The sequence below is a fragment of the Penicillium argentinense genome (assembly GCF_028826775.1).
Source record: "Penicillium argentinense strain IBT 30761 chromosome Unknown utg000005l_segment0_segment0, whole genome shotgun sequence".
Classification (NCBI taxonomy): domain Eukaryota; kingdom Fungi; phylum Ascomycota; class Eurotiomycetes; order Eurotiales; family Aspergillaceae; genus Penicillium; species Penicillium argentinense.
In genome coordinates, this window is record NW_026622664.1 from 4,568,661 (window position 1) to 4,589,287 (window position 20,627).

Consider the following 20,627-nt stretch of genomic DNA (forward strand, 5'->3'; position numbering starts at 1 on the left):
CAGGTGAGTTCAAGTCCAGTCTTCTCAAGCTTTTGAGATGGACCCTCTGGATCTTCGAATCCAGATGCGCGGACGAGGCGAGGAGGGATGGAAGATAAAGGGGGCGGAAGCCACAGGAAAGCAAATAAAAGCAAATAAAAACACAAAGGGTATGAGGTGGCAATGCTAAACACGAATGGTGGACAAGAAATTACGCCGTGAAAGCGCTGCACCCCGACCACATAAAGGGTAAGAAATGGTACAAATTTGATGATGACCTGCAATGCAAAATCCCTCCGAGGCAAACAAGAAAAAAAGGAACGGAAAAAGTGCGCCGGAATCCACATGCAAATAGAACAGAAACGCAACACGCAATGGGATAGCCTGAACTGGAAAAGAGTCACCAAAACAAAAAAAAAAAAAGAAAAGAAAAGAAAAGAAAGCAAAGTCCCGAATCAATACTCCCGAGATGAATGCAGCCGCCGAATGCTGATCTAACTCGCGAAAAGGAAAGGAACCACCGATGCGCCCTATACCCCAGTTCATCAAACATGCCGGTCATAATCTCAAGAAACGGAAATTGTTTGACGTCCTAACGACCCATCATGTAATCAGGGTAGAAGGAGTTGAAGCCGTTCATGTTCTGGGCTGCAGCGTTGGGAGCATTGCCTGCAGACGGCGGCGGAGGGGGCGACATCATCATCGAGTTGCCTCCATTAGTGCGAATTCCCGGACCGGTGTTGGGGTTATGGTATGCAGAGGGGTTGTTGGTCACAGCGTGAGGGTGGCCCTGACCGTGCATTGCGTTACCTCCACCGTGGCGGCCAGGCATGGGCATCTGCAGTCCCGGGGGGCGGCGAGTCCAGGGGTGGACCGCTGACGGAGGAAAACATGTGGCTATGATTGCCCATAGTGCTAGCCCCAGCGGCTCCACCGGGGCCGGAGAGAGGACCAGCTGGGTTCATGCTACCAGGCTGGCCAGAGCGGACACCGAGAGGGTTCTTCGAGAAGCTGAGGCGGATGCCAGTCTTGACGCTGTTGGAGAGCTTGTAGCCATACAGCTCATTCAGTGCTTTGCTGGCCATGGCAACTTCGTCAAATTCCACGAAACACATGGGTCCGTTTTGCTTGTTGCGGAAGCAAAGTCGTTTGTAGCCGCGCTGCTTCGAGAAGAGAGCCTTGAGCTCCTCCTCAGACGTATCCGGAGGCAGGTTACCCACGTAGAGAGTGTTGCACGGTGGGTTCAAGTCGTTGGGGTTCGCCGCGGGCAGACTGTGGCGCGGAGTGTGCTGGCTGCCATAGGGGAAACCATGGCCATGAGCGTGACCAACCGAGTTCTGGTATTGTGTCTGAGGTCCACTGACACTCATGCGTTGCTGTCGCGGATCGGCAGAAGCGTAGTTCGGCAGCGGCGGGGACGACATCGCGGAAAGAGAGAGATTGGCAAATCGACTAGTGGGGAGCTGGGGATTGGTAGATCGTCGGGGAGCCGAGACCGATGCAGAATGTCCATTCTCTGCATAGCCGATAGGATCCTTCAGCATCTCATTTGTCTCCTCGTCAGGGTCTTCATCGATCATCGATTTACCGGTCACACGGGGCAGATCGCCAACACCGTTTCCGATTGGAGACTGAGGCGAGAAAAGATTGTGCAGACGAGAGCCGGTGTCGGAGGCATTGGCAGAGGCAGGAGTACGGAATTCGCCGATGGCTTGGAGCTCGCCAGGGCTGTGTCCCTGACCGAGATGACCACCTTGCACCGATGGGTTGATCGCATTCGCTGAGAGTCTCTCCAGGCTCTGGAAAGTACCATTGAAGCGCGAAGATTGACGAGAGAGAGGGCCGTTTGATGGAACACCACCCAAAACTCCACGGGCATTGGTGTGATCGATCGTGTTGCGACGCGCGTTCGAAAGGTTCGTTCCCAGAGCGCCCGGGTACATCTCAACCACCATGGTCGCGTCGTTCTTGGAGTTCGGTTTTCCATCGAGAAGAGCCCGCGCCTCCTCGGCGGCGGGCAAAGTGTTGAAGCGCGCGATCGCGCTCAAAAAGCCATCGTCTTCGGGAAGGTCGGAGTTCACGAAATCGGCATCAACGAAATCCTTGGCAAAAAGCAGCATGCTGCGGAGCGCTTCCTTGCTGGTGTTGCGCGGGAGCTTGCGCATCAAAATCGCGCCGCTCCCGCTTGAAGTGCGCCCAAAGCCATTCAGGCCCTGGAGGTTGTTATCCGGAGCTGATCCTAGGCGCATTGCGCCGTCGTGGGGAGAGGAGAGGGGCGAAAACGGGTAGGTGAAGGTGGGGGCTAGAGAGCTGGGCGCAACTGTCGATGGGCTGTACACGTCGGTCGACATCGCATGCTGAGTTGTCGCAGTCGCCTTGGAGGGGATTTGTGTCGGCGACGAACCAGAGGACACCGATTCAGTGCGCTGGGTCGTTCCGAAAGAGCCTGGACTCGTTCGAGTGGATTGGTTCGAGCTGCCGCTCATGCCTCACAAAGGACTGGTCTGTGGCGTCGAGATTTTCCTGGTCGCGACACGAGACGGAGGGTTGCGGGCAGGCGATCCGGCGACGGAGTTGAATCGGCTTCAAATCGGGCTCGGAGCGTCGTGCGCGACTGAAAAGAGGGTGAGAATTGGACGAAGCGCGAGGCGCGGTCGCGTGGCGGAAGAACGGTGGCGACCGTGACACGGGTCTCAATCAGTTGTCGCAGGAGGATCGCTCCTCATCAGATCTGCGACGGGGCGCGCGTTGTGTCTGGAACAGAGCAGGGGTTGGGAAGAGCAATGAGAGGGCGAAGCGCGCAAGTTGGGGCAGTGAGGATGATCGATTTTACCTGCGCGGCGCCGAGGGGAGATGGAGTTGGAGGTTGGGTGATAGGAGAAAGCTGAGGAGGGGAGGAGAGGAAGAAGGGGGGAACGAAAAGAGTCCGGACTAGGAACGGTCGAGAGTCCACAGGTGCCAGATCCATGGATCTGCCCACGACGCGCCTCAACAGGGGTACGCGTACGATACAGGAGCGCCGGGCCTGGGGGAACTTGGGTCCCGCGCGGAGTTGCCCATACTGGGGGATGTACCAGTCCGCAATATGACAATACACCGTCACCAGGTTACAGAGCAGCCACCCTGAACCTGGCCGCTTGCAGAACGTGGGTGAAGTGCGTGCCCCGAGCAAGAATGCCCCCGGTTTTGCTGCGCCTTCTAGAATTTCTAAGCTGGCGTGCCGTTGACGCTGCAGGAGGTCGTGCAATTGTCTGCACGAATCTTCAATAGCTACTTGTATTATAGAGTACCCTAATAAGGTAGCAAGGTCAGTACCGGAGGACCGATCGTCTGGCTCTACTCTAAACTACGCGGTACTTAGGGTAGGCTGCATGCGCAGATACGAGTCGGCCGCAGCTCCAGGCACCGTTACAGCATTCGCGGCCTTCAGCCTCCGGCAGGGAGAAAGATCCAGAACCAGGCATGGGGTCGGCGCCGGGTGATGACATCTTCTTCAACGGACGTGCAGCAGTCGAGAATGAAATCAGGCGGCATCCATTGTTATAGGCCGGGGTTGGCGATATCAGGCATCCGGGGAGCCGAGCCGACAAGCCTTGAAGGCGCGAGGCCTTGATCGGCATGAGGTAAAGTGCGACAGGGCCGCCACGGGGTTCCTTGCACATCACCTCGTGCGCGAACCTCGCAACAAAGGGCGCGCTGGCAGGGGGTGACAGCCCAAGGGGGCAGCCGAGCGACCGTGCGCATTCCGGGTGATCTGGGGAAGTTCAAGTCCCACCTGACGGTAACCACCGTCTATCTAACTCTCCTCAGCTAGCACACCTACAGTAGCACTCCGCCATAGTCCCGCGCAGTCATGAAGGGACAAAGAAGAGCAGGATTCCCCCCTGCTCACTCGCCCATGGAATCTGCAAACTCAAAAGCGGGCGATCCTCGACGGTGGGCCAATGGCCTCCAGCGGCGGCCCAGCCGCGCCGCGGATTGGCGGGCATGAGGGAATGGCTTGGGCTTATCGAGGGCCGCCGGCGGGTGTGGTTGGGCCGTGGTGTTAATTGCACCAGAGAGCCCTGCAGTCGAGCCAGCCCAGGGGGGGCCCGATGTGGTCTAGTCGGGATGATTCATGACCGATTTCCACAGCTGAGTCAGTGACGCGCTAATGACCGCTCCAGGCACATGCCGAAGGTACAATTGTACGTGGTATCAGAGGACTATGGTTCCTATTAGTGTAGTACCTGATTGCGGTACATTCTGTCTGGATCTACCTTATCCTAATAGTCCACTACTCATATGATTACTACTAGCACATAGTAGTCATGGTGTGTTGAACGTGCTCAGTTCGCGCTATCACATAATATACATAGTCCGGTTGTCACCAGGCCTTCCCAATTAAACGCCGCTAATGCCAGAGTCGAAACAAAAGTACAGCCGTTCAGACCGCCGTGCCAGGACAGAAGTACCAGGCTCTAGGTATATTATATCCCAAGGTACCGAAGGCAGTCGATACCGCACGAGATACCAGGTCTCTCAGGAATCCTGACACCCAGAAAGCGTCTTCAGCGAAAAGAACGGTTCCATCAACATCAACATCACGCCTTGTTGTAGGTCTTGGGCTTGGGTTCCACCAAACGAGCCTATCACACTAGTCAGTCACAGAACAATATCAAGCAACGGACCTGGATTTTGAGAGCTCAGGATCAGTGCAGACAGTATTCAAATGCTCTCCGTATCGTCCTTCCGCAGCACCCAACTCACGTAGAGAGCCACTCACCAAGTTCAACAGCTTCCACACTGGGTCACTGGCCTGCGCACCAACACCCAACCAGTACTTCGCCCGCGCCTTGTCGAGAGTGATGTCCTTGTACGAGCGCGGGGCCACATTGGCGTCCGGTACATCCGTCCGGGCCGTCGGGATGGGGTTGTAGGTGCCGATGACTTCGAGGGGCTTCGCGCCGCGGGCGGACCTAGACAGACGAGTCAGTGGTGTCCAGTTCAATTGATTTTCCTTCATTGCGTCCACTCCGGTCTCATCTGATTCGCGGTAATAGCCTGATCTGCCATGTCCGGCGCAATGGGTTGAGGGCCTGGTGTTCGCACGGAAGAAGATTGTTCGGGAGGACTGGGGAGGCTCGGACGTACCGTGCTTGCGCAACAACAATGTTGTAGAAGGGTTGGTGCTTATTGCCGAAGCGGGCCAGTCGAATTCGGAGGACCATGGCGGCGGATGTGTGGTGTTTGCTTTGATCGAGACACTGTCTGGTGCTGGAGACCAAAACTCCGCAAAAGTTAAGAGGTTCGGCGGGTGGGTTTTTCCGGGATATCCCAATCAGGAATAGCGTCGTTGGGATGATGCAATGTGAGGTATATGGGACCTTGCGAACTGCCAGCTAGCTTTTCCTGTGCCCTATTCTTTTCTCACCGACCGCAAAACGGCTAGTCAAAAGACCTGAGACCTATAATTACAGTCTACGCACAAACAATAAACTCAGGCAGCTACATACGTTGTATGTTCCGTTCAGCGTTTGTGAGACGATTCCAGCTCCCCGTCATTCGTCGTTACAGCAAAGCCGCCACAATGTCATTGAAGGTTTGTTCTGACTGCTTGTTTCCAGAAACAATAAGACTAATCGAGCTTCAGGCGATCTCAGCCAAAGATGCCGCCTCTCTGGATAAAGACCTGATGGAGATCGGCGGCTGGTCTCTTGATCAGCTGATGGAGCTGGCTGGCCTGTCGGTTTCGCAAGCTGGTGAGCACTATCCCATCGCTCTGCTCAGTTAATCTGACGAAGCATATTTTAACGTTTCTAGTATGGCGTGTGCACCCTCCTTCTGCAGGAAAGAATGTGCTTGTGGTCTGCGGACCAGGCAACAATGGTACGATTTGATCCAATCGCATCAAACCCTATCTGATACCTAACATAAAATAGGCGGCGACGGTCTCGTCGCAGCACGCCACCTAGCACACTACGGCTACAACCCATCAGTTTTCTACCCAAAGCAAGGCAAAAATGAGCTCTACAGCCGGCTCCGCACACAGCTCGAAAACCTCTCAATCCCAATCATTGCCGACGGAGATGCCTTCAGTATCGCCCTGAAAGAAACCTCCCTCCTCGTCGACGCAATCTTCGGCTTCTCGTTCGGCGGACCCCTCCGCGAGCCCTTTGGAACCGTCATCTCTGAAATTGAACGCTCCAGTGTCCCTGTTCTTAGCGTTGATGCGCCCAGTTCCTGGGATATCGCGACCGGCCCGCCGGAGGAGGGACCTGGTGCGAGATTCATGCCTAGTGCATTGATTAGTCTTTCTGCGCCAAAGCCTTGCGTGAAGTTTTATTCTGGACGCCACTTTATCGGTGGTCGATTCTTGACGAAGGATATTGCGGAGAAGTATGGGCTTGATTTGCCTAAGTATCCTGGAATTGATCAGGTTATGGAGGTTGGAGTTGATGCCGATGCGAGGATCTAAGCTTGTCGATTGTAGATACGACACTGTGGGCTGAACTACGAAGGGATCAAGAGGGAAATGAAGTACGACTTGAAAAGACCTGAAGAGTTGGATATCACGTTGTCGTCGTTAAAAGGTAGTAGCGTGAATCTATCTATGCATCCCCCAGATCGCATCACCTCTCGGAATTACAGAGCCTCTCTCATCTCACCGATAATCCCCTTGACACGTGGCTCCTTTCCGGGACCAGATCCAGAAACCCGGGACAGGACTCTGTCGATCTCGTAAACCTCCTTTGCAGCACTTTTGACCTCAGTTCCCAGAGCCTTGACCAAGGTACCCACTGCGACGAGGCCACGGTATATCGCCTCAGAATCCTTTTCGTTGGCGATAATCTTAGTCAAGTCCTCGAGAAGAACAAGGGCCTTCTCAGCAGAGCCGGGAGAATTCTCTCTGCCGTCCGATGTGATGTAGACGGCAAAGTTGATGAACAGAGTCGTGACGGCAATAGTAAGGTTCCGGTTGTCAGCAGCATTCGACAGTGCGGATCTCACACCGGCTAGAATCTGATCGAAAGAGCTGATAGCCAAGTCCCGACCCGCAGTAGTCTCGAATAAATTGGCAAAGGTGCGAACGGAAAGCATTGCATTGTTCGCATTGAGGGGAGCGTCGAATATTCCACTTCCTAGCAGGACCGCAACGAGGTTGTCGCCATTGTACTCCGTGGTGGCAACGAAGGGTGCAGCGGCAGCCAGCAGGCGAAGGAGATCCAGCCCCGGAAGTCTGTTGGCAACAGGCCACGAAGTAGCAATTCTGAAGATCAGTGGAACCCCGTTCTCAAGGATCGGTGAATCGGCTAACTGCTTCCCCGATTCCAGTTGACCACAAAGGGCGGCAAGAGCGTCCACCTCGGATGAAGTTAGAGTAACTTCCTTTGGACCCTCGGAAAGAAGCTTGTCATTGATTTCCTGGAGCTTCTTTGAAATCACTTTCAGATTCGCAGACTTGATTGAGAGATAGGTCTTTTGAGGGAGAACCTGAGGTCGTGGCTCGGGAATGGGTTGCTGGGCTGCTTCATTGGCCGCATCGCCGGGTCGGTATCGTCGCTCAGTGCCCCAAGGGTCTCCGCCAGCAGGAGTGGGCTCCTCAGCCTGACCAAGGGTAGCACCTTGGGTATTCTGTGTGATGAAGCTGGCGACTTGGTCGAGATATGACATGGGCAGCTCGTTGTCCCCAATGAACTTTGTGGCTGCTTCATAGGGGTTCTGAGAGACATTGTATGGGAGTTTGAGGGGCGGCTTTCCGTCCTCAATGTCGACGTCGAATACATAATCGTAATCCTGTCCAAGATACTCTGTTTTGCGTCCACTGCTTCCTGCAGACTCGACAACTGTACCCACGGCAATCCACTCTTGCGTGGCAGACGACCAGGTGTGAGCGGTGACGCTGCCATCCGTCTCACGGATCATTTGAACTTGACCCTCCTTGGTACCTGACTTTTGCTGGAGGAATTCGGGGCCAGGGAGTTGCTCCTTGTTGATCTTACCGACTTGCTCCGCTGGGATAGCAGAGCCTTTAACGGCCTCTTCGAATTGTTGTACGGCTTCCGGGGCCGCGACACGGTCCGGACTCCTGGTGAAGACACGGGTAATCCGATCGCTAGCACCAGTAACAATATCACCATTCTCACTGCATGCTGCAACGCTCCAAACTGAGATCGCAGGGTGAGTAATGGTTTGGACACACTGGGTTCCATTCCATACACGCACAGTGCGGTCCTCGCCGGAGCTCACCAACTCTCCAGAGGGAAGTGCAGCAAGCGAGTAGACAAAGCTCTCATGTCCATGTAGAGAAGCAACAAGACGGCCCTCCAGAGTGTAAAGTCGAATGATTCCATCATTACTGGCTGATGCGAAATGTGCGCCGGTTGGGTTCGAGGGTGGGACCTTGCAAAGAGCGCGGACGACGTCATTGGAGTTCTTAACGCTTCCTCGGAGATTGCCAGAGGTGTCGAATATGCGAATCATTTGATCGGCGCAACCTGATGAATTCAGTTAGAGGCAGTCATTTAGAGGCCAGTTACCTTCTTCAATAGCTCCCAAGATCTATAGCTGGCGAACTTACCAGTGATTATGGTGTTCTTATCATAGGCCAGCACGGCCCAGACGCTTCCTCCATGTTCGCCAAGTACCTTCTCGGTTTCCCAGTGTCCAACATTCCAGAGACGAGCGGTAGAGTCCCAGCTACCACTGACAATCCAACCGCCGTCATGGGAAACATCTAATGCACAGATGTTATGACCATGGCCCAGTAGCATCGCATCTGCATTGTCACTCGCCGTCTTGCCAGGCTGTCGGGCTTCGATGATAGTATCCTGACCACCAGAGAGAGATAAACCTTCGGGAAACTCGGGTGTAGGAGGGAAGTAGGCTAAGGAGTTGATGAACGCCTGGCCGTGTGCGGTGATGGTGTAATCATATGTAGGAGGGGAGGAAGAAACAAGTTTCCAGAGCCGGACGGTACCGTCGCGCGATGCTGAGAAGACTGCATTTGGGTTGGGAAAGGCCACGGCACGAACCTATGGTCAAGAACAGAGATCAGTACATTGGACCTTGCTGTGCCATCAAGGTGCCCCAAGATGGTCGGCGGGGATCGGGATACTTACGTCGTCGCCGTGGCCCTCAAGGGACGCGGAAAGCTTGAAGTCAGGCATACATATAACCGTGACAAGTATGCGAAGGGGAAGAAAGGAAACCAAGAAGAAGGTCACGAGCAATGCAGAGCTTTGAGAGTGACCGTTGTTGTCCTTTGGTCGTTCTGGGGTCCCCGCCTGCATCATATCACGTGGGCGGTGGAGCTATGACGAACCTGCTAGAATGCGATTATTAACGGGTTTATTTCGAGATATCTGCCAGTGCAGTAGTATGTGGTATGAGTGGTGAGTTTGGTGCTATTAAAACCTAGGAAGATCTATATTTATTTGTGAGTTATGGCTATAGTGGGTGCATGTTGATTCGCAAACCTGAAGGTCTACGAAGCATTTCTTATCGAAAGAAGCTCCGATATCAAATGTCTATGGGTACTGGTGGGACGAGGCCACCCTGTAGCTATTCCAGCCTATGGTGGTCTGTCCGAGTGAGCATGCCATGCCCCATTAGGGTGTATCTGCCAGGAGAGCTATTCGGTGTGTGCCCAAGCGGAAAGGAATTGGCGGTGAACAGAACCCCTCGGCGGGGTTGAGAGGCTGTAAGGGCGTCCAAGGTTTCTCAATCATGCTCCCATCACCACGCATTGAAAATCAGGACGCAATTCGGAATTTATCAGTATGCGATAGAAGGGACATCTCCACTGTATGCGTATTGAGCAGGTATCGATGCGTACATCGTACATAACAATTAGGTTTTCGAAGGAAGCCCCAAGCCGAGGCAGCTCTAAACCAAATCAGGACTAGCGGATTACCTCAGCGTGCAGGTGACCCTCAATTCATATCGCATGGGCATCGCGATATTCTTGTGGCCTCGAGGCATTTGACAGTTGACGTGGGGTACGATCCCACGGTTCGGTCCTTCTGTACAAGATCTTGACGAATTGACGACCCTGACGAATCTCTTTTGTCCTTTGTACTTTTCCGGCTCGCTCGCACCCTCACTCGCATCCTCACTTTCTGGATTCTGCCACTTCTCCCACACGCTTCGCAGTGTTCAAAGTGGATGATTAAATCATCTCTTTAACTTGGAATAACCCTTACCAACCTACCCGCAAATACCTGCGCAAATATGGCGTCCGGTGAGCCAGCCCCAATCAAAATCAATATGCGTAATGAAACTAACTTCATCTTCAGATATCCCCAAAGTCGTTCCTCTTACCTGTCACGGGCACTCACGCCCTGTGACCCATTTGAGCTTCTCCTCCACTGTGGAAGAAGAGCTGTACTACCTCATCTCGGCATGCAAAGGTATGTGGAATGACCCTTCGATTCGCCTAGAACTGCGTGTTTCAAGAATATCAAAAGCTAACCGGTTTGTAGATAACAATCCTATGCTGCGGGATGGTATTACAGGTGACTGGTAAGCCCGACCCACTAAGGCGAGAACATTCAGTATGGAAGTTTACTAATTCTTGCTTAGGATCGGCACATTTCTTGGCCACAAAGGTGCAGTATGGCAGTCCCGACTGTCTGCCGATGCTGCTATTTCAGCTACCGCGGCAGCAGACTTCTCCGCGTAAGTTTTCCTTCCTGAATTCGAAGAGAATTTGTTTTTTACTAACTGAGATCAGCAAGGTCTGGGACACTTACACGGGTGAATGCCTCCACACTCTCCAGCACAATCACATCGTGCGCTCGATTGCTTTCCCAATCCAGGCAAGCCCCCAAGTTCTCGCCACAGGCGGGGCAGAGAAGAAGCTGCGTATCTGGGATCTCTCCCGCGGCTCCAGCGGAGGTGGTAGTGCCGGATCCTCTCCTCCCCTCCCACCCACAGGCGGCGAAGCAACAAGCTATGAGATCGGCGCCGGCGTCCACGGTGGCACCATCAAATCCATTGTCTGGAACAAGGACTACAACATCCTGACCAGCGCCGCCGAAGACCGTAAGATCCGCTGGTGGGATCTGCGCTCGCGTCATCCAATCGTCGAGTACGGCGTTGATGGAGCCATCGGCTCGTGTGAATTGAACACCCTCGCCACTCGCCCCAACGACTCCGGTATCCTGACTGTCGCCGCTGGCAAGAGCGTCTATCTTTTCGACGCGATGCAGCCAGGCCGTCTACTGAAAAAGGCTGATTTCGACTATGAGGTCGCTAGTGCCGCCGTCAATAGTGATTCGGCTCGTTTGGTTACAGGTAATGCTGGAGATACCTGGGCTCGTGTGTACGACCTCAACAACGATGAAGAACTTGGTATGTGACCCTCTGTCATTTAATTCCCCTTTTGCCTTTTTTAAACAGAGACTAACCTTTTCGTGCAGAGGTGCAAAAAGGTCACCACGGTCCTATCTGGTCCATTAGCTTCTCGCCCGACGGTAAGCTCTACGGTACTGGCAGCGAAGACGGTACCATCAAATTGTGGAAGGCCTGCCGAGAGCAATATGGACTGTGGCGTTGATCGGACACTTGAAAACAACATGAAAGCAGAAAGCAAAAGAAATCGGGCACCGGTACTCTCGCCGGATTTTTGATTACACTTCCATCTTTCCTTGCATGAATTTCTCCACAAAAGGAACAGGCACAGTCACTGCAAGATCGAGAAATCAGAGTCGCAAGGGCTAGAATTCAAGCACTTCAATCATTCTAGAGTAATACAGGTACGGAAGAAGATGAATGCAGTGTCGTCAGATCATAGATCTAGAATCCTTTCTAATTTTTGTAACGGAGCAAAAGTATTAGAGCAATCCGATATGCGAAAAGGTGACAAAAAACCCGAGGACTTCCATAAATTTCAAAGCCATAAAATCCTATTTAATCAACCCAGGGCAAATTCATAATGTTGGTAAAATTACAGGTCCATATCGCAGATCAAATTGCGGCGAATCGAGCAAAGACTACCCCAGGATTCTTACTTTACTCTTGAATGAACAAACAAAAAATATGCAGACCAGCTAGAAGTCAAGAAATGTGAGAATCATCATCATTTGCGCAGAAATAGAAGTAACATCGAGCTTACCGGTACTGAGGGTACCCTAACAAAGTTCCTTAAGGTATTCCTTTACTCGATCATGTCGATGTCATCGTCTGCAGCAGCCGGCGCGGTAGCCGCAGGAGCAGCAGCAGCAGCAGCGGTCTCGGCGGGGGCAGCCTGTTGACCGACCTGTTCGGGCTGTGCAGCAGTCTCTCCACCATTGTTTCCACCCCAGTAGTCCTCCATCTCCTGATCAAGCTCTTCCTGAGTCTTACGGGGCCGAACGTTAGAGCGGCGGCCACCGTTCTCGGCATTGCCATTGGCGTTTCGGGGGCGTCTGTCGCGTCGGCCACGGCGTGCATCGCGTGCATCGCGTCCATCGCGACGGTTGGAGGTCTGTGATCCGGGAACATATCGGTCAATGTGCTCGGGTGCGGGCTTGGAGACGTCGCTGCGACGACCGCCAGGGCTCAGGCTGCGGTCATGTCCGCGACCCCCCACACGGTCGAAGAGACTGCCGCCGCCACGTTCATCGCGGTCACCGCCGCGACGGCCGGGAATGAGACTCAGGCGGATCGGTTGGCCCTTCGCATTCGCACCGTCAAACCGTTCGATCGACTCGTGTGCGTCTTTGAGGTGCTTGTACGTGATGTACGCAACGCCTTCGGAGCGTCCAGCGCGGTCGTAAGCGACGTTGAGTTCGGTAACCGGGCCAATTCGTTCAAAAAGTTCTTCAAGTTCGCCTTCGGAAACATCGTAGTGGAGATTCTCGACGCGAACCTTGGTCAGACCCGAGCTACCGCTAAATTGTTTAAGTTGTCGTTCAATCTGCTGGGGGTTTGGCAAGGAAGCCCTTACCGGTTGGGGGATTGGCGACGGCGGGATGTACGGGAGGGAACTAATTCAAAGTCAGAAGATGTTATAAGATGGCCAATTCCAAATGAAACCTACCGTGACGTTCGTCGGCAACGTCCTTGTACTTGTCGTGAACCCAGTCGCTAGATTCTGTCAGCGGTGCATTCGAATCATGTCAAACGGGGAGGGCTGCACACAGGTTCAGGTCGAATGGCTCTTGGGCGCGTGGCTGTTGGGATCGTATTAGCACGGATTCAGCGTGCACACAGAATCGTTTCGAGTCTGGCGCGGCGTCCTCGTCGAGGCTCCGGAACCTCCCAGAGAACGGGTAACGACGGTGTGTCACAGCTTAGAGTAATTCGAGGCGGGGAATGGAATCAGCACCTGTGATTGACAGAAAAAGTCAGCGGAGAGACTCATCGTCAATGCGACGGTGGAATGCACCGTCGCCTTTGGACAGGAGCTGGTGAATATACCTTTTTGATGCCATCGCGATCACCACGACGGCGGCCTTGGCCGCGACGGCCACCGGAGGAACGACCCGTCTTGTGCTGTGTATACAAAAACCTGGGTCAGTTGGGGGAAACATCATAGAGGGACGGGCACGCTTACAGTGTCTTCTGCAATGATCTCTTCCAGGCTGCGGTCCATGGCGGCGGATGAGTGAGGTGAGAAGGGGTGAGCGGTAAAGAGAAGATGAATGAAGAAATTGAGGGCGAGCAAAAGTATCGACCGGGGGATGATTGGGTGGCGGCCGACAATCTGCGTCTGCAACGAAGGACGTGGATGGATGATGATCGCCGCCGAGGAACGCGCTCAAGAGCTGGGGCTATCACGTGACTGTTATCAAAGACCATATCGAGTGAATGGCAATAGGGTAAGTTGCCTTCCCAGATTTGGGGGTGCAACAGCTCCACGACGCAGTATGGCATAACTGAAAAATCCAGGTTCCTAAAATATTGATGGAGCTATTCCATTCTGTTCCTAGCAAATGATTGTCATGCAGACCTAGGGGAATCACATGTCTTTTGCAACAAGACACGGGCTTGGTGGATGGACTCGGCAAGGCGGAGCTACAATTTATATGATAGAACATCGCCGAGATGATTACAACTTGCTACACCAGTATCATAAGTGGCTCTCGATGAAGTCCGACACATATATTGCCACGTAGAAGCCTCCGGTTTCAACGAAAGATGGGTAGATTAAGATATTCTGATTCAATGGTATCCTGGTATCCTAGCTGTTACAAACAAGAGCACGTTGAATAGAAGATAGAAATAACAAGAAAGAGGCAGACCCCCGAACCCCAGGATGCAGGATAAATATTCAAACAGGAAAGAAGCTGCAGGCTACCCGAAGGTAGAAAATCGAGCACAAGACAGAAACACCGCCAGAAATCACAACGCCTTTCGAAGCAAGACCCTCCAGTATGACCGGCGACGCTGTGCAAAGAACAACTCAAAGTAATTTCCCCTTCAATCCATCCCATTCTTTTTGTTCTCCTCGATCATCTTCTCCATGAAGCTGATGTAGTCGAATTTGGCCAGATCGCGATCCTCGAGCATGTCGGGTCCCTCGTGCGCGGGCATGGTCTTGACCAGATGTTCGATAACTTCGTCGGGGATGAGAGAGTGTCGGAGATCGAGCTCGGTGACATAGGGCTGCATCAAAGATTAGCGCGAAAATACAGGTTAGAGGGGTTGCATGTTACGTACCTTGCCGTCGGCGACTTCCTTGAAACTCTGGAAGACTTGCTCGGCGGTGTTCTGGTCCTCCGTGACACTGACCATGAAGCGAATAAACTGCTCGAAACTCACACCCGCATTCTGGGCCAGGCGATTGGGGCCACAGGTCTCCAGGTACGTGTGGTGCATCTCCTCCTCATCATAGACTAGGCCCAGACTGGCCAGTGCCGCCGAGAATTCAAGTTCTTGGAGAGTATTCGAGGAATCTCGGTCGAAGTGGCGGAAAACGGACTCGAATTCCTCCAGTTGGATGGGGGTGAGGTTGGTCATATTTCGAGCCACCATCTGGTTATCGAGGAATGCCAGCTTCTTGGAGATGCTGGACTTGACGAGACTGAGCTCATAGGACAGTTCGTCCAGGGTGTAAGTGGTGAAATCATTTTCCTCGATGTTGGCCTCGGCGCATTGCTCGTCGAGTTCAGCGATGGTATCGAGGAAGGCGTCCAGCGGCGGAAGATTGTCATTGAGCTTCTTCACATGGTCCAGTTGATCTTCAACATCACCATCCAAACCGGAAATGGCCAAGGACAGTGTCTTCAATGTCAGAGCGAAATCGTTGGCCTTGTCAGCGAATGATCGGCGCAGGGAATTCTTGATATCGCGAATTGTCTCGTTGATCAGCTGGCTGCGTTGGTGCTCGTCTCGGGTCAGAAGCTCCCACTCCAAGTCACACGTCTCCAGGCTCAGCTCCGCAGGTGGTTCATAGGCGCGCAGTCGATACGTGCCTAGCTTCGTCTTGATATTACCAAGCAGAGCGGCTAGATCCGACTTTTCGGCAACCCATTCGCGCTTTTGGTTCCGCTTGTACATGGAGAATTGATGTGCCTGTTCCTTGACGTCCTTGTACGTTCCCTCGAACGAGGAGTTCTGCCAATGATCGCGCTGGGCACGAATTGCCTCGAGCAGCGCCTTCATCCGGCGCTCATAGCCCGACTGCATATCCCAAGCCCCATGCATGTTGTTCACGAACTTCTCCACACGGCGCCCGGCGTTCTCGACTCTCTCCAGCTGGGAAAAGGCATGGAACCAGTACGCAATGTATGTCATAAGCGAGCGCTCGTCGGGTCGAGGCACGTCGCACACATCGTCCACGTCCAGAAGGTCGGGGATACCGATCTCGTTGGAAGCAATGTCAAAAGCCAGCTTCATGTTCCCACGGTGGTCGGTCTTATCGAGGGAATCGTAGTCGATCAGATCCGGTCGGTGAATATCCAGTAGAGCGCAAAAGGCCAATCCGTCATTCCAGCTAGTAGAGAAGTCGCGCACTTCCACATCCTCATAGCATGCGGTTTTTCGCTGACACCATAATAGCAGACCCTCTTTCGCGGTCATTCCCTCCTCGTTGATATCGCTGATGGTGAATCGCAAAATGAGGGTCCAGATAAGACCCAGAATGATCTTCTGGTTACCATCGACGATGTCTTCGGCACCAATGTTGGTCATCTGGATCTTCCTGCCCTTGATAAAATCGAGACTCTTATTGACATTTTCAAATCGCTGGACGCGCAGCTTCGGCTTCGAGGCATATCGACCGAGGGACTCATTGCCGAGGATCTCGAGGAGATGGATCAGGATCACCTAAATTCAGGCAATCTGTCAGTCACACAGGTATCGCGGGAATGCGTTGTCTGCACAGGCACAGGCAGCGAGCGAAGGACGGCGGGTGAAAGTGTAAACAATGCCCTGGCCGGAGGACTTACTCCATCGGAGAGATCCGTCACCAAGTCCTCGATTGCCAGGTTCCGGGCCTTCAGCTTATCATTCAGCCTGGAAAGTGAATTAGTTAGCGGGCGCTGCGAGCATGCCTCAAGGAACCCCGCGAGGACGAGGGGCAGACAGGGGCGGGGCATACCATTTGGTGAAGGTCTTCTGCTGCACGTTAATCCACTGCTTCTCGTCGACCGTCAACATGTTCACGGCGACATTCAGGGCTGATTGCGATTTGAGCGGGGTGCAGACGTCGGGAGGAGCAAAGAATTGGGTGTTCGGGATCGACGCTTCAGGTCACGACCGGTTCGGGACTAGAGATGGCAAGGGGAAGGATGCGAGAGTAATTTCCAGCCGGGCGATCGGCCAGGGGCGGGGTGCTAGTTCTGCCAATCCCCCCAGCAACCGCGCTTTTTATAGTCTGTCACTTCTGTCAGTTCTCGATTGCTGGCCAAAGGCTTTGTCTGAGACAGCCCCTCGACATTACGTGGTCTATTTAGGGTACGATGTGACTAGATCGCCATTGTTTGGATCCGATCCCAGCGATTCGCGCTACCATGGGTGCCTCACCCCTGGCGATCGGGCGCATAGACAGTCGGGCCCTGGCCAGCGACAGGCCAATCGCGGCCAGCAGACGAGATTGGATTTCGCAATGAGATTCAATTATTATTGCGGGTTCGTCAACTTAATTAGAGTACTTAGTGGTTTATTGCTTGGCGATTGGCATTGGCGGTACCATACTTTAGCATAAGGTGATTGTGAAAGTACCACACACTACTAGTAGCACATATAGCATTGGACTGCACTTTCGCACAACTAAATACTAAAATACATACTGGCACTAATAAACTTACCCTACTCTACTACTATTCTCATTACTCACAAATTGTGTGATGGGAAATTTTTGAATGACGCGGTCTGCTAGAAGCATCGGGGGAAGCCATGAGTAATCAGATGATATCATGCGAATGGCGTGGGCCGGCAAAGAGCGGGGCGCGAGGGGACAATTTGAAGGAACTGGCAGCTCCGAGAATTCGCATTCTTCGCATTCTCCCACCTCGCCAATCCCCCCGTCACCATGCCAAACTACAGCATCACCGACCTTCTGCCCCTCCCCAACTCCGCCGAGCGCATCCCGCGCCTCGGTTTTGGCGTCTACCGCTCGCCCACCGACCAGTGCGTCCAGTCCTGCCTCAAGGCCCTCGACGTAGGGTACCGACACATCGACACTGCGCAATTCTACGCCAACGAGACCGAGGTTGGCGAGGCGGTGCGCACCTCCGGCCTGCCGCGCGACCAGGTCTTCGTCACGACCAAAATCCTCAGCCCCGCCGGCTCCGTCGAGGCGACCTACGATAAGCTGCTGGCCAGCGTGGAGAAGATCGGCGGACCGGGCGGATATGTTGATCTGTTCCTCATTCACAGCTCCAGCTCGGGTCCTTCCGGGAGGAAGCAGCTGTGGCAGGCGCTGGAGAAGCTCCACGGTGAGGGCCGGGCGAAGAGCATTGGCGTGAGTAATTTTGGGGTGAAGCACATTGAAGAGATGCGCTCCTATGCCAAGGTGTGGCCGCCGCATGTCAACCAGATTGAGGTTCGTCTTGATTCATTTCGTTGTATTTATGGTCATGTGCAAGAAAGATTGCTAACGGTTCACTCTTCAGCTCCACCCGTGGTGTCAGCAGCGGACGATCGATGAATACTGCAAGAAAAACGGCATCATCGTCGAAGCCTACTCCCCCATTGTCCGCAACAACAAAGCCCATGACCCGACTCTGGTCGACGTCGCCAAGAAATATAACAAGTCCACGCAGCAGGTCTTGATCCGTTACGCGCTGCAGAAGGAATGGGTGCCCTTGCCCAAGACCGATGACGCGGAGCGGATCGCCTCCAATGCTGATGTCTTCGACTTCGATATTAGCACAGAGGACATGGATATTTTGGATACCCTAGATCAAGGAAGTGCCGGTGCCATCGTGGAAGCTGTCGAGAACGAGTGAGTGCCACATTGCGCACGGAACTGTAAGGTCGAGCTGCTTGCGACTCGATCTGGCAGGACTCAATCACGAGCTGAGGCCTCCCATCTGGGGACAGCATCACGACATGAGAAACGCGTTGACCGACTGAAGCGTCGAGCGGGACGGATTCACGTCGTGCTTTGATGATACGATCCAGGCTAGCCGCTGTCGGATATATTGTTTGCTGACGGAATGCTCTCCCTGCGAGACGTCGAATTTCCCTAGACGATATATAGTCAGTCCCTTGATTCCCTTTTCCGTTCCATCTAGCGTCTGAATATATCCAGCAAAGTTCTTTTCCTGGCACTATGCTTGTCACCTTACCTTCATCATTGTAAAAGAGACAAATAATCGCAAGCAGCGTCCCTGCCGAAAGATCCTTCCCATTCTCGCACATCACCAACAACGACAACGACGAATCCGACCCCAGATGCCCCCAAACAAAGTCCCGCACTTTATCCAGCGACTTTCGTAGATCTCGACTCCCCAGCTTCGCAGACGCACAGCCCAGATTCAACCGCTTCGGTTTCCCCTCTACAGCAGCCGGATCCCCATTGCAATCAATAACAAGATCATATGGACCGACACCAGCCTCCTTGAGCGCATCAGACACCCCAATAAAGAGATTCGACGTCGGCCCAATAAGCGTCGCATCGTGACCCGCACCCTGCCGCGACTGACCAGCCACCAACTCCTTAATCAAGGCCGGCAATCCCTCTTCCGGTGTGGACTTGAGAATATCCTGGTTCTCCCAGAACACGGAGGGCGTCAGTCCATGCGCCCATCCCTCGCTATCATCACCCGCACCCTGGATATACCCTCCTTCCGATATCTCAGCGCCCTGCACCCGCCTGGAAGCGGAGCATAGCACGAGCAAGCAGTATGCATCGCCCTTGTACAGATCCGTCGGGTGAAAGTACGAGCGATTGGCCCAGGCAACACGAATGGGCTTGCCGAGCTGCGAACGCAGCTGTTCCAGATCCAATTTGAGGCCCTGCGTTCGTAATTAGCCTTGCTTTCCTCGTCGAGGTATGTATGTGATTTGGTGCCTAGCCTCGTCACCCTTCACCCGGGTGAAGCCCTAGGGTGAGGGTGTGGGAGGGGTCACATGATAGCTGCAACCCTGACATGTTCGAACGCGTTCATATTGGGGTACTGGCGGTGTGGAGGGCAAGGGTTAGACCGGAGGGTGTACCTTGAGGGATGAAACGAAGCTGTCGATTCGCGATTCTATTTGTGATTCTTCGGAGGCGCCGAGGTAGTTTGGCGGGAGTTGGACTGGGTGGTATTCCGTCTTTTCTGGGAAGAGGGCTCGATTTAGAACGGCGCTCCAGATCGGGACTGTTTTAGAAAGGGCGTCTGGCATTACTGTGTGGGATAGTCAGTATACCTGTGCTATTTCCGTGCATCGTGGCTGCGAGCGTTTCAGAGCGAGATGGCGTCGGCTAGGCTGCCACGTCTGGAGTTGGTACGTACATTTGCCTCGGCGGGTTGAATCGACTATAACGCATCTGTCGGGATTGATTGATTCGGTTAGTTTCGACGATTTTCATGCAGGCGGAGGTTATCAAAGGACTGGGGCGTTGAGCGGGAAATGGCAAAAAGATGACCATAATCAATCATCTGATAGCAGCCCGTCACAAACAAAATCACAAAATCAATTCAGACTAACCCTCCATTATCCCTTGCCAGCGGCAGAAGCTGCAAATTCAGCCTACGAAAGCTAAAGTCCCACTGCCCGGTGTGACCATCCGTGCTTTTGAAATATGCACTACCAGCCTTCGTCTCGGGATCAATATACCAACTGCCGCAACGCTCATTCGCGACCAGCGGCAGATCATAATGGTACGCTACCTCGCGCACAAAAGCTGCATCTGTCTCAATGGACTGGAGTCGGTTTGAGACCGAAAGCGCAGACCGACGCAGGGAGGACAGGGTCTGCGAGATGGACATTTGAGCGGACGGGAAATGGAGCGACTCCAGGGTCGGGAATGAACCCGATGATTCTCCGGACATCTTGTCGGTTTCGGCACGCCAAGAGTACTGTACGCTTTACCTTACCTAGGGTAGACTTTCCTGGGGTAGGGATGTATATGGAGGGGCACAATGCTGTCGTATTTTAGGGTCGTGCCGAGAGTGCCCCGCGCTAATGTCCGACCAGGGGGTCGTTATTGAGAATTTGGTCAGTACCGGGCGAGGTATAATGCTTGTTGGTTGTCGACAGAGAATGCAGAGGCGTTGTGAATACAGCTCGCAAAAAGATGGCCAATT

The 20,627-nt window shown here is 53.5% G+C and overlaps 9 protein-coding genes across 9 annotated transcripts; 3 read left to right on the top strand and 6 right to left on the bottom strand.

The window, feature by feature from the left end:
* Positions 1-571: 571 nt before the first annotated feature.
* On the bottom strand, positions 572-2,465 carry N7532_006497 (RNA-binding protein; the record flags this gene model as incomplete). Its single annotated transcript, XM_056618991.1, has 2 exons — positions 572-855; positions 914-2,465. The coding sequence occupies 2 exons, from the start codon at positions 2,463-2,465 to the stop codon at positions 572-574; spliced, it is 1,836 nt and encodes a 611-aa protein (XP_056475150.1).
* A 2,097-nt stretch (positions 2,466-4,562) lies between these two features.
* N7532_006498 (mitochondrial 37S ribosomal protein bS16m) lies at positions 4,563-5,189 on the bottom strand (the record flags this gene model as incomplete). The annotated part of the gene is made up of 3 exons (XM_056618992.1): positions 4,563-4,607; positions 4,745-5,057; positions 5,113-5,189. 3 exons carry the CDS (start codon positions 5,187-5,189, stop codon positions 4,563-4,565), a joined length of 435 nt encoding a protein of 144 aa, XP_056475151.1.
* A 359-nt stretch (positions 5,190-5,548) lies between these two features.
* N7532_006499 (NADHX epimerase) lies at positions 5,549-6,436 on the top strand (the record flags this gene model as incomplete). The annotated part of the gene is made up of 4 exons (XM_056618993.1): positions 5,549-5,560; positions 5,612-5,720; positions 5,782-5,847; positions 5,901-6,436. The coding sequence occupies 4 exons, from the start codon at positions 5,549-5,551 to the stop codon at positions 6,434-6,436; spliced, it is 723 nt and encodes a 240-aa protein (XP_056475152.1).
* A 167-nt stretch (positions 6,437-6,603) lies between these two features.
* N7532_006500 (WD repeat PLAP family protein) lies at positions 6,604-9,251 on the bottom strand (the record flags this gene model as incomplete). The annotated part of the gene is made up of 3 exons (XM_056618994.1): positions 6,604-8,456; positions 8,540-8,993; positions 9,081-9,251. The coding sequence occupies 3 exons, from the start codon at positions 9,249-9,251 to the stop codon at positions 6,604-6,606; spliced, it is 2,478 nt and encodes an 825-aa protein (XP_056475153.1).
* Positions 9,252-10,234: 983 nt separating this feature from the next.
* Positions 10,235-11,518, top strand: N7532_006501 (WD40 repeat domain-containing protein; the record flags this gene model as incomplete). The annotated part of the gene is made up of 5 exons (XM_056618995.1): positions 10,235-10,370; positions 10,443-10,482; positions 10,543-10,638; positions 10,694-11,313; positions 11,382-11,518. 5 exons carry the CDS (start codon positions 10,235-10,237, stop codon positions 11,516-11,518), a joined length of 1,029 nt encoding a protein of 342 aa, XP_056475154.1.
* Positions 11,519-12,118: 600 nt separating this feature from the next.
* On the bottom strand, positions 12,119-13,537 carry N7532_006502 (putative RNA binding protein; the record flags this gene model as incomplete). Its single annotated transcript, XM_056618996.1, has 6 exons — positions 12,119-12,833; positions 12,890-12,929; positions 12,983-13,029; positions 13,084-13,115; positions 13,363-13,437; positions 13,499-13,537. 6 exons carry the CDS (start codon positions 13,535-13,537, stop codon positions 12,119-12,121), a joined length of 948 nt encoding a protein of 315 aa, XP_056475155.1.
* Positions 13,538-14,364: 827 nt separating this feature from the next.
* Positions 14,365-16,545, bottom strand: N7532_006503 (alpha-actinin, sarcomeric (f-actin cross linking protein); the record flags this gene model as incomplete). Its single annotated transcript, XM_056618997.1, has 4 exons — positions 14,365-14,550; positions 14,605-16,212; positions 16,335-16,401; positions 16,487-16,545. 4 exons carry the CDS (start codon positions 16,543-16,545, stop codon positions 14,365-14,367), a joined length of 1,920 nt encoding a protein of 639 aa, XP_056475156.1.
* Positions 16,546-17,419: 874 nt separating this feature from the next.
* Positions 17,420-18,338, top strand: N7532_006504 (aldo/keto reductase family protein; the record flags this gene model as incomplete). The annotated part of the gene is made up of 2 exons (XM_056618998.1): positions 17,420-17,932; positions 18,003-18,338. The coding sequence occupies 2 exons, from the start codon at positions 17,420-17,422 to the stop codon at positions 18,336-18,338; spliced, it is 849 nt and encodes a 282-aa protein (XP_056475157.1).
* Positions 18,339-18,434: 96 nt separating this feature from the next.
* On the bottom strand, positions 18,435-20,372 carry N7532_006505 (initiator tRNA phosphoribosyl transferase family protein; the record flags this gene model as incomplete). The annotated part of the gene is made up of 4 exons (XM_056618999.1): positions 18,435-18,577; positions 18,681-19,350; positions 19,552-19,724; positions 20,075-20,372. The coding sequence occupies 4 exons, from the start codon at positions 20,370-20,372 to the stop codon at positions 18,435-18,437; spliced, it is 1,284 nt and encodes a 427-aa protein (XP_056475158.1).
* Between the last annotated feature and the right edge of the window lie 255 nt (positions 20,373-20,627).